At 34.6% G+C, this 15,844-nt stretch overlaps 2 protein-coding genes across 2 annotated transcripts; both read right to left on the bottom strand.

Annotated features, from left to right (window-relative positions):
- Nucleotides 1-3,020: 3,020 nt before the first annotated feature.
- Nucleotides 3,021-6,695, bottom strand: LOC109802521 (kinetochore protein NDC80 homolog). Its single transcript, XM_020363918.3, has 4 exons — nt 5,555-6,695; nt 4,952-5,198; nt 4,201-4,347; nt 3,021-3,322 (listed from the first exon to the last, which is right to left on the bottom strand). The coding sequence occupies exons 1-4, from the start codon at nt 6,604-6,606 to the stop codon at nt 3,056-3,058; spliced, it is 1,713 nt and encodes a 570-aa protein (XP_020219507.1). The 5' UTR covers nt 6,607-6,695; the 3' UTR covers nt 3,021-3,055.
- A 4,441-nt stretch (nt 6,696-11,136) lies between these two features.
- Nucleotides 11,137-14,925, bottom strand: PEPKR2 (phosphoenolpyruvate carboxylase-related kinase 2). Its single transcript, XM_020364542.3, has 4 exons — nt 14,709-14,925; nt 13,575-14,426; nt 12,239-12,535; nt 11,137-11,749 (listed from the first exon to the last, which is right to left on the bottom strand). Exons 2-4 carry the CDS (start codon nt 14,329-14,331, stop codon nt 11,406-11,408), a joined length of 1,398 nt encoding a protein of 465 aa, XP_020220131.1. The 5' UTR covers nt 14,332-14,426; nt 14,709-14,925; the 3' UTR covers nt 11,137-11,405.
- Nucleotides 14,926-15,844: the final 919 nt, after the last annotated feature.

Raw genomic sequence — 15,844 nt, 5'->3', positions numbered from 1 at the left:
AATTATCATAATTGACATTAGGTTGGATTAGTAAGATAATAAATAATTAAATCACTTATAATTAAATAAAGATTTTATATATTTACAATCTTGAGATGTTTGTATTTGGTATGTTATGTATAAAGCCTGTGTTGTGCATTGTAAATTGGTAATAAGTAATAATATTATTCAAAATGACTGTCATTTATTTATAACAATATAAAGAAGATTCGTCATTTTTGTGTATACAAATTTTAAGACGATTTTACCCTTTATTTATTATGCTAACTACACAAATCTTTTTTTAGTGGATGAAAACTCAATAATTTCACTTAATTAATTTAAATAAAATTTATTATTTTTTAAAAATAAATTAATTACTTTGTAACTTCCACATCACACAACATAACAAGATGTGAAGTGTCTTTTTTTTTTCTTTTTCACTAGTATGATAATAATGTAAATAACATGGGAACGAAAATTTGGAAATCCAAAATGACACATTGATATGAACTTGACAAATTCATTATATACCTCAACTATAAATTAGGGTGGACATAAATTTGATTTGGATTTTTGTTACTTTTTTATTTGATTTAATTAAATTAAATCAGATTGATTTAAATTGAATTTTAAAATTTTTAATTTTAGAATTCAAGCCAAATTAGTTTGATTATAATTTATTTGGTTTAGATTGATTTATCATATTTATCATTTAAAAATAAAAAATAAAAAATAAAAAACTAAAACTAATGCGTTGTACGAATGGTTGTAGTATACGTATGTTTACATTTTAACCGTAACAAATGTAGAAGAATAAAAGTATAACGCTAAAAAAAACTTTGAATAGACTATGAAATGTTGATTAAAAATATTATAATATTAAGAATCAATCCAAAGTTTGGCCCATCATTTGGCTAAACGACCACTGTAGCGCATTTTTAAAAATTTATTACCAAAATAATGTTATTTTGAAACAATTTACACCTTTGGAGCTCTTTTATTGGGTGTCGCTATGGGCCATAGCGACACCCATGACACGTGGGTTTTTTTTTTTTTAGGCTTGATTGGGCTGGACCAGTGTCGCTATAGGCTTGCCCAGTACGCCTAAGTGGCGCTGTGGCTCACAGTGCCCCATTTTTTTTTTTTTTTTTCGTTTTTCAATTATTTTTTACATTATTTTCTTAACAGGCGCTGTGGCCCAGTACGCCTGAGTGGCGCTGTGGCTCACAGCGCCCCATTTTATTTTTTTTTAATTATTTTTTACATTAAATAAAATTAAAACAGAATTAAATTAAATTAAATAAATTAAAAATTTAAATAAACTTATTTTCAAATTAAATAAAATTAAAACAGAATTAAATTAAATAAATTAAAAAATTTAAATAAACTTTTTTTCTAATTAAATAAAATTAAAACAGAATTAAATTAAATAAATTCAAAATTTAAATAAACTTATTTTTTTTGATTAAATAAAATTAAAACAGAATTAAAATAAATAAATTTAATATTTAAGCAGAAATAAATTAAACGTATTTCAAATATAAATCAATTTTTTTTTAATTAACATAAGTGTAAAAAAAAAAAAAATTAACCGTAGTGCCACGTGTCAGCGTCTCATTGGCTAAGCACGCGGTGAATTTATTACGCGCCAAGTGAGGCGCTATGAGTTGCAATGCCTCAAATTAGCTGTGGACACGTGTCAGCCTCTGTGTGGTCACGCAGGCGGTCAATTAATGAGGCGCTATGAGTTGCAACGCCTCAAATTAGCTGTGGACACGTGTCAGCCTCTGTGTGGTCACGCAGGCGGTCAATTAATGAGGCGCTATGAGTTGCAACGCCTCAAATTAGCTGTGGACATGTGTCAGCCTCTGTGTGGTGACGCTCTGGGTCATAGCGCCTCAAATTTATATATATATTTTTTCGTTTTTAATTATTTCTCACATTATATTAGTTAAGTTTTAAAATTTATTTTTTTAAAATTTCAATTATTATTTTGCCTTTTATCAGAAATTTTTTTATAATTTATTTTTAAAATTTTATATTTAAAAAGAACTTTTACATATAATTTCAAACTTCTCTCAGTCACGAAAACGGCCCAGTGTTTAATTTTTTCTTACTTAAGTTTTAACATTTTTTTTAAAAATTTAATTTCTTATTTTTCCTTTTATCACAAATTTTTTTATAATTTATTTTAAAAATTTTATATTTTTAATACAGGCGCTGTGGCCCATAGCGCCTGAGTGGAGCTATGGGCCATAGTGCCCCAAATAATTTATTTTTTTTTAAATTATTTTTTACATTTTATTACTTATTTTTTAAAATTAACATTTTTTTCTTATTTCAATCTTTTTTTCCCTTTTACCTGTTATTTTTTTATAAATTTGTAAAAAAATTTTAAATTTTAAAAATATAAGATATATTTTAAAAATATTAGATATATTTTTAACACAGGCGCTGTGGCCCATAGCGCCTGGGTGGAGCTATGGGCCATAGCGCCCCAAATAAAATTTTTTTTTTTTCGTTTTTTAATTATTTTTTACATTTTATTACTTATTTTTTAAAATTAACATTTTTTTCTTATTTCAATCTTTTTTTTCCCTTTTACCTGTTATTTTTTTATAAATTTGTAAAAAAAAATTAAATTTTAAAAATATAAGATATATTTTAAAAATATTAGATATATTTTTAATACAGGCGCTGTGGCCCATAGCGCCTGAGTGGAGCTATGGGCTATAGCGCCCCAAATAAATTTTTTTTTTTGTTTTTAGCCGATTTGAGTCGCTATAGGCTATAGCGACTCTTTGAAGGTCTCCACCAGCTACAGCGACTCTACCAATATGGCGTTCATGGCTCATATTCAGACCAAAAAATGCCACGTGTCATGGGTGTAGCGACACCCAATAAAAGAGCCCCAAAGGTGTAAAATGTTTCAAAACAGCCCCATTTTAGTAATAAATTTCTAATAATACCCCACAATGGTCGTTTAGCCCCATCATTTCGTTAAAACTCTATTTTTTATCAATAAAATTCTATATATATAATTGATAATTTGGATTGGATTAAATTTTCAACATCAAAATACATAATCCGAATTTTTCAATTTGGATTCATCAGTTATTCGGTTTGCTACAGGTCCATGACCACCAGTTGTATGAACATTAAGTTGAGCTGAGACACCAGATGCAGCTTCTGATAGATTCCTCCTCATCCCTGAAATTTTGGACCCCACAAGTTCTTTGTATTTCGAGACTGAATCAACCAACTGAAAGAGTTCGCTAACACGCATTTGAATTTCTTCTTCACTTTGTTTAATCGCTTCCTGCAACTTCAATTCAGATATCTTGACAAAAGACGAAGAAGTTCATTAGATACAATATTATCACATAAACCAGTTTAATTTTAACCAAGAGGTTTGACTATCATCCACACACGCCACTAAAGAAAGGGAAAACACATTTATGTCTTAATTCAAAACGTGCTTACTTTAAAATTATGCGGTTAAGCAAAGAAAGAAACATATTTTACTGCGGATTATTTCCTATTACTAAGCTTTGGCGGTAGTTAGTTTGGCTAGATAGCCCAAGAATCAGCTCAAACAACATATACTCACCTCAATTACAATTACTTGATAATTCCTACACTTCTACATGTATTTAGCCGTAGCATGTTTACATAATTGAAATGAAATTTATGCATGTAATTCAGTAATTAGCTTTGTTTGTTTTTTCTCTTCCCAGTTTACCTATTCGAATACCGAATATGCCAAGGGTTAATCTCAAAAGGAATGGATTCAATAGTGTGCAAGCTAAGAACATACTGTCTCTCTTAATCATAATCACTTACACGAAGACCATGAACATGAACTAAGCAAAACATAAGTACATAACACAAAAGTAGCTAGAAAAGGAATATAGCAACTATTATGCAGTCAAAATACTCGCAATCGCAAACAAACACTCATTTGTGCACTGTATGGTTAGGAACCCAAAGGAAAAAAAAATACAACATGTGAAACGGTTGACATATTAGATAGGAATTAATTCAAAAACTTAACCCGTAGTTAATAGGCCTATCAACGTAGATAGTAAAAAAATTGTTTGCCTCTCCAAATTGAATGAGACAACAAAGATATCAGACACATTCTCCATATCTTGAAGAATTCTTAGCACTTCAAATTCAATAGACTATTAAAGAAATAAATAACAACCAAAGAATTACCTTGAGAACCTCGGCTGCCTCTCTTTCCATAATGTCCAGGTCATGATCTGCAAGCTGGACCTCCTCCAGCATTCTCTTAGCTTCAGCATAAGATCTACTAGTGTATTCCTGTGTTCCCTTCTTTATCATGTTCAGTTGAGCTTCCATCTGGTAGATAAATCAACAAGAAGCAGAAAGGAAAGTCAAACAGAAGTTCTCATAAGGCAATATTATTCCTGCTTAAAATCCCCATCTAATTCCACAAAATAGTAACAAAAATTTGTGCCAGGACAAATGTAGAAGTGTGTATTAATTTGATTTTTCATCAATACAATTCAGTATTTTTAATTTGTCCCATACTATAATTTTCTCCACAAGTTTAAGAATGTCAATCGAAGGACCTGTGTCATTCCAACCAAAATTTATGGACGGGACCTTAGTATTTCTGTTAAATAGCAGCATGGAGTCATACTTAAGTCATAGTACAATGCAAGTATGGCAAGTGATTTCAATTAACAAAAAAAGAAGAAAAAACATGGTAAATGATTATTTTCTAAAAAAGGGTAAAATGTATTGGCCTGTACAAGTTACAACTTAGAAAACGCAGGCATCAACACTGCTCCAGCTCCCACTCACCATAGTCATAGTGATAGCTAATATTATAACTTTCTAGAAAAAAGTTCTCCGCTATCGGCATTGCTACAGACCGCTACAGACCAAGCAACAGTATCATCATCTGTATATAAAAAGCCAAACACGTAAATGCACTTACTTCATCAATCCACGACTCCACTTCCCCAAGCTGATTTCTTTCCCCCTCAAGCCTCGCAGCATTTTCACCGGACTTCTGCTGGTAAGAAATCAAATCCTCCAATTTTTCCATAGAACTTTTCTTGATTTCATTAGCAAATGATCTAAGCGCAGGCTTCAGCTTGAGTTTGTGATCGACTCCCATTATCTCAGCAGGAGTAGACCCCTTAGCATTCAACTGATACTGAATCTCGTTCCCAATCTTTAACCTAAAATCAAGAACAGTGTCTCCATACCATTAGAGAAACAAAAACTGACATCAAAATGAATTCAAGATACACCACGATATCTTATGGCATCAGAATTTACTGCTACTCTTGTTCTTGTTCTAGAATGATTTCAGCTTTAGCATTCGAAAAATTATAATAATAAATAATCGTCACACTTTTCAATGTATTAATTAATTAACTCGAATGATCAAACTATTTTAATAAAATTATATAAAATATATATATTTATTGTTGTCATTATTTTATAGGTAAAAAACCTTAAGTTAAAGTGAAGGAAGGAGTAGTTGATTATTATAAAATGATAGTAAAAAACCAATTGGTTAGAAAAATGTGACCTCTTAAGGGCTTGGTTGCAGTCCATAGCGAGAGCCTCGATGTCATTGATTTTGTGCGAGAAAGCGGAGTCGAGAGCCCACACCTTCTCCTCCCACGCACTTCTCGCAATATCAGCCTCCGCAGTGTCGCTCTCCACCGCATGCAACTCCCTCCTCATCCTCTCCACGTCGCGTGCATTGAACGGCTGAGCCTCCACGCGCCGCCTCAGCTCCACAATTTCCTCGCAGGCCCGCTCCGTCTCCGCGGCCTTCGCCTCCACCAGCCGCTCCTTCTCCGCCAGAGCCCTCTCCGCCTGCTCGATCCCCGCCGCCAACACCTCAATCGTCTCGAGGCACTTCTTCACCTCGTCCTCCAGCACCGCCTTGTCTCTCTCCAGCGCCTCCTTCGGCGAGGGCGCGAACCGGAGGCGGCCGAGCTCGGCCTGGAGGTCTGCTTCGGTGCGGCGCGCGGCGAGGAGGCGCTCCTCGGCGGCGGCCTTCTCCTGGCGGAGCTTCTCGCGAATGCTGCGGTCGAGGTCCTCGACGGCGTGGTCGTCGCCGCGGATGTAGTGCATGTAGGTGTTGACAGTGTAGTGGTGGAGTGCGGTGTGGTGTTTGGGGGAGGAAGCGAGGTGGATGTGGAACTTGGCGATCTGGACGAGCCAGTGGATGAGGGCGAGGAATGAAGGCCATTGGTGAGGTGCGGCGGGGGAACGGAGAATGGAGTTGTTGAGATTGATAGGAAAGGATAAGCGCTTCAAGAGGAGTGGGAGAAGATCGAAAGGGAAGTCGAGGAGGGAGAGGAGAAATTTGAGGGTTTCGTGGATGTGTTTGGCGGAGGGGAAGGTGGATTTGAAGGTGATTGGGAAGTTGTGAGAGGCGAGGAAGGCGTTGATTGTGGAAACCGCCGATTGCTGGAACGACCGCTCTTTGTAGAGCTCTAGGAGTGGGCGGCCGCCGGCGCCCACCGAGGACGGGCGGCTGCTGGCGCCGGAGTCGCGGCGGCGGTGGAAGTCCACCGGTGGCGGTGGGATGACGGACTCCTTCGGCTGCTTGCGCGCGGCGGCTCTCATCTCCCCGCAATCGGTTTGAATTTGAATTTCTGTTGGGAGCGCGTTTGTGGGTGACTGTTGAGTGTATTATTATTATTATTATTCTTATGCTTAAATATGTTTTTTAGTACTTTAAATTTAGGGTAAATTTATTTTTGATCTCTCAAATTTAAAATTGTTATTTTTAGTCCTTGTAATTTTAAAAAATCTTATTTTAGTCCGATATTCAAATTTTGTTAAGAAATTTATCAAATATTATTGCATAAAATCTACCTATTCGTGTTCTTATTAATGAAAATATCACATTAAATTCAGTTGATATTACATAACTGTCTTAATTAGTCACTTTCAGATATGTTATTGGTGACCTAAAGGACTAAAACAAGATTTTTGAAAATTACAGGGACTCTAATAACAGTTTTAAATTTGAGGGACCAAAAATAAATTTGTCTTAAATTTGAGGGACTAAAAACATATTTAAGTCTTATTCTTATTATACATGTACTATGCGTTACACAGAACAAAATATTTTTAAATATGTATTACTATTTTTTCCCTTTTTTTAGTTGATTTTTGATATCATTTACAAGTACTTCAAAAATACATTTATAAGTGATCAAATAAATTTTAATTATTATCATGATTTTTAAGAGATAAAGTATAATAATAAATATCGATTAAAAAATTAATGATAATATTATTATTAATTTTAAATTTTATTATATATATATATATATATATATTTGATTTTATCATAATATTCTATTTTTAATTTTTTAATCAACAATTATTATTCTATTCTTTAAAGTGCATCATTCACTTTAGTGGAGATAAATTAAAAAAAATGTATACAAAAGACCACTTTTTATACAAAACAAAAAACTTATAAATTTTTGCTATTTTTTATAAAATGATTTTTTTTAATCTATACACATAGTCTAAACACTATCTCAACAATAATTGAATCTAAGAGCATTAGATCTACCCTTATGTTCCATGACAGGATTTACAAGTTATAACTACCTAGCAAAGAGACTTGATTAAATGATTTTAAAGTTTCTTATTATATTCTCATCTATTTTAAATTGTCAATATGTAAATTAATTAAAATTATGTGAGATATAAGAGTATAATTGAAAAAAATTGTAATTAATATTATTTTGAACTTTAAAAATGACAACTAAAGAGAATTTTTTCCTTAAAACAAAAAATTAAAAATTAATATAAGGAAGTATTAATGCTTAATATTATTATGAACCACGACGACAATTTTCATGTAACAAATTAACAAAAATTTTGTGTGAATAATCGTGAAAACATCAACAGAATATAGTGAGGGAGAAAATATAAAATTTCATTAGTGTATTATTCCACATCTTGCATGGGTATTAAGTTTAAGATTTTTAAATTTTATTGTATTTTTTATTTTATATAGTATTTCAGTATATATTTATATATATATATTTAAAAGTAATATGTTTTATGTTATATATAATTTTATATTTACCTATATATTTTTATCATTTTAATTCATATACTTTTTTAATTGTAGTTTGATTATTCAAATTGTAAAAATCATATCATTCATAATTTTAATTATACAACTTTTTATTTATATATTTAAGTTACACATACTATATATCATTTAAACAAGTAAGATAAATTTTTTCAAGACATATAATAACATTGATTTAAAGACTTATCCGCGACCTACACATAAATTATAATATTATCAAAACTTGATTTAGCTTTATAATTTTACTTTATTAGTGTATTATTTCATTTTCTACATAAGTATTATGCTTACAATTTTTAATATTTAATATATATTTTTATTTTATATAATACTTTTTATGCTTTTATATATATATATATATATGTGTGTGTGTGTTTATGCTTATTTATTTTAATTTGATTGTTCAAATTGTAAAAATCACATCATTCATAATTTTAATTATACAATAACTAATCAAGAATAAAATATTTGATCCGAATACGATTAAATAAAATTTTGAAGATTAGATAATGAAACAATAAAATGTCATATTTCGGATAAGATTTGTCTCAATCAATTAAAATAATAAGATTTACCTCAATTAATTAAAATAATTTAATATGATAAAATATAAAGATGCTTTCAAATCCTATTTTTCGCACGCACAAGAGCTCACAAGACCTATTATCATATATACAAGTCCAACATTCATTGTTTGCCTATTTGAAAGTGAAAAAAGTACCTTGCATATTTGAATACTAAAATCATTTGGCTACAGTACTTGAGCAATTAAAATTGATTAATTCAAATTTAAGAAAACAAAATCACACAATTGAAATAATTGAAAAATTAAAATTGCTTAATTATAAATTTGAGAAATTAAAATCTCATAACTACAATAATTATAAGACCAAAATTACACAACTACGATACTTTAAATAAACAACTTATTTAAAATTTTATTTAATAAAATTCTTATATAATAAGAACTTTTGTTATAAGTACTTAAAATTTAATAAATTATTACATTTGGATATACATGTTAACAAATTCAAATACCTATGAATGAACATCGAAATAAATGTGTACCGGTGGATACCCCTTCGGTCACGCAATAGGCCGAGAGGGGTACCCGAACCGGAGGGCCACACCATATAGCACCCCCTCGGTCAGACAATAGGCCGAGAGGGGGGCCCGAACCGAAGAGTCATACCGTGTAGCACCCCCTCGGTCAGACAATAGGCCGAGAGGGGGGCCCGAACCGAAGAGTCATACCGTGTGGCACCCCCTCGGTCAGACAATAGGCCGAGAGGGGGGCCCGAACCGAAGAGTCATACCACGTGGCACCCCCTCGATCAGACGATAGGCCGAGAGGGGGGCCCAAACCGATGAACCACAGCAGCCCCCCTCGGCACCATACCTAGCCGAACACCCCCTCGGCCTCAGGCTAGGCCGAACACTCTTCTGGTCCCTTGGGAAAGACCCAAAGAGTAGTAGTTACTCAACAACGTCCTTTCGGCCCCAAGCTTGGCCGAACACCCCTTCGGCCCCAAGCTTGACCGAACACTCCTTCGGTCCCAAGCTTGGCCGAACACCCCTTCGGCCTTATGCCTAGCCGAAAACATAGTGAAAAACCCATGGTGAACACGTGGCAAATCAAACACTGGTGAACACGTGGCAAACCAGATACCTACTAAGATACTAATCACCAGGCCAGATTAAGACAGGGTTAAGGTTAATTCACGTATTACCCGCATCCCAAGAATGAAGGCCCACCAGGCCCAAACATGTCACTATAAATATACAGGTGATATGACATAAATGAGGTACGTTACTACTCCCACTAGCACATTTATTGCTCTAAACCGAACACTGACTTGATCGTCGGAGTATCTTTGCAGGTACCCTCCCACCCTTTGGAGTTAGTAATTCGGTCGGCACGGAAGACTCGGAAAGACTCGAAGGCAGCTAAGAAAGGAGTAAGGAGACAAGTGTTCTTCACCCGGAACAAAATGCAAATACTTATAAGGTGTATCTTTTATTTAGTTAATTTCCAGAACTAAAATGACAACGACCCTTCTGTAAGAAAGGAAGGGAAAAGAAAGCCCGGGGGAGGAGGCTTGTGGTGAGGGGATTGAATGCAGACTTAAAATACAAATTTCCCTAGTTAACTAGCACATAAACATGTTGCTAGTAGTGAGGAGCAAGGTTGTCAATCTCGAGAGTTTACGTAATCTCGTGGAGGCTCCGTAAACTCGTATCGTAAACTCGTAAGAAATTACTTAATAATAAATAAATAATTAATTAATTAAAAATAACATAATAATTGAATATTTTAACTCTATATTAAATAGTAAAATAGAAAATTACATTAATAATAAATGTTCTTAACACAAATTCTTAACAAAAGTTCCCACAAATGAAAAAACACAAGTTCTTAAAAATAGAAAAATAAAAAATATTAAAATTTAAAAACCCTAACCAGGTTCGCACAAAAGTGAGTCGCGCACGAAGAAGAAGAATAGCGGAGGTGGCGACGCGGAGGAGAAAGAGACGCGCGGAGGAGAGGCGTGCAGAGGAAGCAAGGCGCACAGAGGAGACGAGGCACGCACGGAGGAGACGAGGAAACGCGGAGGAGGAGCCGCGGAGGAGAGGAGGCGCACGGAGGAAGAGACGCGGAGGAAGAGACGACTAGGAGAGGAAACGAAGAGGAGAGGAGACGAGGCTAAATAAGTGCCCTAACACACAAAACACAAAACATGCGTTTTGTGTAAGTGAAAAAAAAAACAAAAAGGTGATCTCTTAATATCGGAAGTGATCTCGCGAGATTACCGAGATTACTCTGAGATTACTCAAAAACGAGTTTACCTCCGAGTTGTACAGGTAAGTTGTCCTAAACTCGTAAACTCTTACGAGTTATCACTAGAAATTGACAACATGGTGAGGAGGGTGTGTGGTTCGTCTTGGATGAGCTAAGATCTTCCAAATAACATCTATCTGTTCACTAGTTATTATAATGTGAAAGCATAAAATATTCAACTTGCATAAACCAGCGATAACAAGAAAATGACACATTACCATTCTATTTACAGATGCTGTACAATTATTTCAGTCAATCCTTATTAGGTTGTTAAGCAAAGGGGGAAAAATGCATTAGATCTCAAACTATAAAGGAACTTGGAGGGGAAGCGGCACCCAGGCCAACTTAACATTGGTCAGCATGTAAAATTCACCTTTGTCCACTGTGATGTGCTGAGGGAAAGTAAATTCTACAATCCCAGCAAGAACAGTCAAGTCAAGATAGTGCTGTCAGCCTGTCAGTAGGTCAAAATGCTTTACAGAGGTTGTTAGCCTTCATGTTAGATGAACCTTGCTGAACTATAGGACCCGTTGGACCACACAACCTGCTCCTCTTTGGTTCAGATATCCTCACATGTGAAATTGCAGAGGCAAGCACATCAATTAACACGCATTCATCCTCATCATCTGAGTTGCAACTTTCAGAGGATGAACCCTCGTTAAGTGAGTAATTGTCTATCCTATTTGCTCCAAATCTTGGTTCAGGCACAGCAAGCTGTTGGCATGTGGCACCCATTTGGTTCTTCAATTTTGTTTTGACGGGGAGCATCTTCAATGAATGTGCCGTGTAGAACAATATCCATGGATGCCCTGGAATTGAACCATAAGGTTAATATAACATGTAAAGCGAACAACTAAAAACTATCTCAAACATCAAACGCAATGTCAATTTTTTGTCTAGAAAATATCAGGCGCACTTAAAAGAGCATCATTAGCATATAAGGGAAACATGTGATGAAACAAAGTGAAAATTCTCTGTTATACCAAAAATAAAAGACATACACAAGAAGTACAAAAGGGTATAACCATTTAACAGCCAAAGACTTATAAGCAAATCTCGTTGAAATCTAGTATCTACCACATATATTTACTTAAGTCATTGTGGTAGCAAAGATAAATTTCAAGAAAACTTGGATGCGTTCTAAGTCTAAGTTTTGATCATCTCAATGAAATAACCTGTGTGGGGGAGAGAGACAGTGTGCGAGTTATACAACAATTCTCTGTGCATTCATCATTAAGAGAGGAAGAAAGATAAAACAGACAACATACAATACATTCATGATATATCATAAAACTTACTAAGTACTTCGTCAGCTGATATCCTTGCTGAAATATCCCTTGTCAGCATTCTCCCAATAAGGTCTCGTGCAGGTTTAGATATTGATTCCCACATCCCGTTTTGAAAATCTAATTTGACGGTTTTAATAGCCTCAAAAACTGCTTCCAATGAATCTCCTTGAAATGGAAGACTGCCTACCAACAGAGCATGCAGGAGCACTCCAGCACTCCATATATCCACCTTCTCAGAGTAACTTCCTAACAATACTTCTGGGGCAACATAGGCAGGGCTTCCAGCCAAACCAGTCAAGTTCAGACCTGAGATACAATTTTTTAGTTAATAAGACAATGCTTTGATGAATAATTGTCTGATGTATAGAGCCTGACTGAAAAACAATTGTCAGATGCAAATTGATATTTGCAATTGCTTAAAACAGAATGCAAACAATGTGGCCCTAACATAAATGCAATAACTTTCACAATTCGTGACTGCTTTAAGTTGAAAGTTCATTATGATAAATTCCCATAACTTTGTTTTGAATATGCCAGCGGAAATCACAAAAACTAAATACACGGAAACTGAAATAAAATAACATAGAAATACTAGCTATGAAGCATGGAATCAGACTCAGACACCAGATACAACATAGATACCAAGGCACGACTACTGTACAAAACATAGGACACCAAGATATTGCATGTGATAAAGTTGTTAAGCTTGTAGAAACAAGATTGAGAATCAATATTTGTAGATATTGTAGAAACAAAGTTGTTAAGCTTTACAATTTTCACATGATAATGACCTTTGTAGATAGAATACTGAGACAGAATATTTCACAATGCAAATCTTTATAAAAAAACTAAAATAAAGATAAGAAAATAAATTATACCTCCTAAAAGTTAAAACAACTAGTAATTCACTAATTCCTATGAAAATGAGCCTCACAAAAAGGATGCCATGAGCCTTGCAATGTTTATAAAATAAGTTGACTTTCAATTTTTTCATAATGGGAGTGTTGGATAAGCTTTTAACTAAGAGTAGTATCGGCTCATTCTCTTGGCTCAGGTCCAAATCACGTTGGAGACATTTCTGAGCCCAATTTTTTTTTTTTTTTTTTTTAATTGTGATATGGTGGAGGGGTGTGGGACGCCAGTGTATGACAAGTGCCTTGTCTGAAAGGTGTCCATGCTTCATAGAATACTAGTACATCTGCCCAAGCCACACACATTTTTTCATTGGTAGCTACTGAAATGGATAAATTTTTACAAAAGGCATGTAGGGCAAGGATTCTATCAAAGTTAAAATACTTATAAACAATGGAAAAAAAAAATCATCTAGACAAGTTTCACATGTTACCTTCTGAAATTCTCATGGCCAGGCCAAAATCTGCAAGCTTTATTTTTCCAGATGCTGTGAGCAGAATATTCTCAGGTTTGATATCTCTGTGCACAACTCCCATGTCATGGCAATACTTGATGACCAACATCACTTCCTTGAGCACATTAGCAGCCCGCTGTTCTGAACATGGACCTTCTTTAACCATTTGATCGATGAGCCGTCCCCCAGAGCACAATTCCATGACAAGATGAAAGCACTCTGCTTCTTCATAAACAGCTTGCAGTGTCACAACCCCAGAATGTCCAGACAAGTGTTGCATTATCTCAACCTCTCGATGAACCGTCTCCTCCCCCTTCCTCAGGGTCTTACACGCATACTCTGCCCCGCTAACCCTGGACCGACACAGCCAAACAGACCCAAACTTGCCTTGCCCAATGGTCTCACCAGACACATAATCATCCTCAATCTTCTTCTTCCTACCCATTTGGGTAGCAACATCAATGCAACCTATCTTCCTCTTGAGCCCTCTCCCCGGGGTGATCAAAGACGACGTCCCACACAGCGGTGCAGTAGCAATGCCAGCAAGCCTCCTTTTAAAGGAAGCAGCTGGCTCTGTGTCAGCATCCTCCTTACACCTCTTCTTCAACCTAAAACAATCTTCTAGCGAGTAATGGGACTTCAAATTTGACGAAGCAGAGCCATGATTATTAGGAGCCAAAACAACCGGCAGATCACCAGTCGCATCAGTCTCGCTTCCTTTCCTTTTCTTCCTCATAGCATCGGTTAACAAACTATCACCACTCTCAAGATCACAATCCCATCAAACAATCTAACCCTAATTCGCAGCAAAAACACACTTCCGGTTGGCTTCTGCAATCAATAAAAATAAGATCAATCATCGAAAACCCGTAATGTATTATAATTCAGAATCACATCCAATTTCGAAAAAACAGCGCCATTATTATAGGGGGCGCAAATAGAGAAGGGGAGAAAGGAGTATCCTCGTTCCCCCGCCACCAGAATCAGGAAGAGAGGAACCAGAAACTTTTTGGCTCCGTGTGAGAATTAACATTTCCTCAATGATCAAGCGTGGTTTACTAATTATAAACAACAATAATTAGACATGAAAAGATTAGCGCGAAAATAACGAACCTTTTAGGTTTGGAGTGAAGGAGCCTCTCTGGAATGGTGGAGATGATAGAAAGAATGGGAAAGGGGAAGGAAGAGAGTGGGAAGAGTGGCGGAGAAGATTGGTCCAGAAACCCTAAAAATCTTGGATCCAAGATTTGGGGGAAATCCGTGAAATAAGAGTTATCTTGTTGTTCATGTTTGGTGAAAAGGGGAAGACTTGTACTGTGTGTTATTTTCTTTTAATTTCGTGTTGTGGACGTGGAGAGGGGTTATGCGGTGGGCGGGTCCATGGTAAGGTGATGGGACTGCTTCCGCCGTAGATTTCATTGGTATTTTGGTTGGCTCACGTGGCATGCGGCTGTTTTTGTTTGGTCCCAGATTTACAAACCGACAAAGCATTGAACACGTGACTCAACAGCTGACAGGCACGGGGATTCATGTGCGTAGACAATGGGTCACTCACCTCACCCATTTTGCGCTCTTCTCTTCAGCATTCCATTTTTTTATATTCTCTGCATTTTTTTTCATAATTATTTTGTCAAATTTTGATTTTTTTTCTAAAATTAATAATTTATTAATTTTTTTTATTTATATTTTTACTCTTGATAACTAATACATAGAATAATATATTTATTCATTTTTTAATATACTTATATTTTCTTCAACTACCTAAAAAATATAACAAAAAAATATGTAATAAATATTTTAAAAAATTAAAATATCAATTATTATCTTAACTTTAAAGATAATGAAAAAAAAAAACCGGGAGGAGTACTGCTTTTCTTCTCTTTTTCTGTGACTCAATTTTGCACTCTCGTCTACTAAATGGAAATAATTTTATATAGATTTGGCACTTGATTTATTATTTTAAGAGACACTAATTCTTTCTTCTATAATTAATTCTTATTAATATATTTGATGACCTTGTATTATAATATTTTAGTATTACATGATGCCCTTTACGAATAATAAAATATCATTATATCATAATTAATTTAATGGGTCAATTCATTAAAATTATACTTATCATGGGTAATATGTCTAAAACTTTAATTTTTTTTTTCTTATTTATATGTATTTCATATAATCTTATTTTTTTTATAAGTAAAATTAAATTAAATAAGAGGAATACAAAGAGTATTCTAACTTATATACAC

This window comes from Cajanus cajan, chromosome 6, assembly GCF_000230855.2.
Source record: "Cajanus cajan strain Asha chromosome 6, NIPB_CcT2T_4, whole genome shotgun sequence".
Taxonomy (NCBI): Eukaryota; Viridiplantae; Streptophyta; class Magnoliopsida; order Fabales; family Fabaceae; genus Cajanus; species Cajanus cajan.
This window is presented reverse-complemented; position numbering and strand designations above follow the sequence as displayed.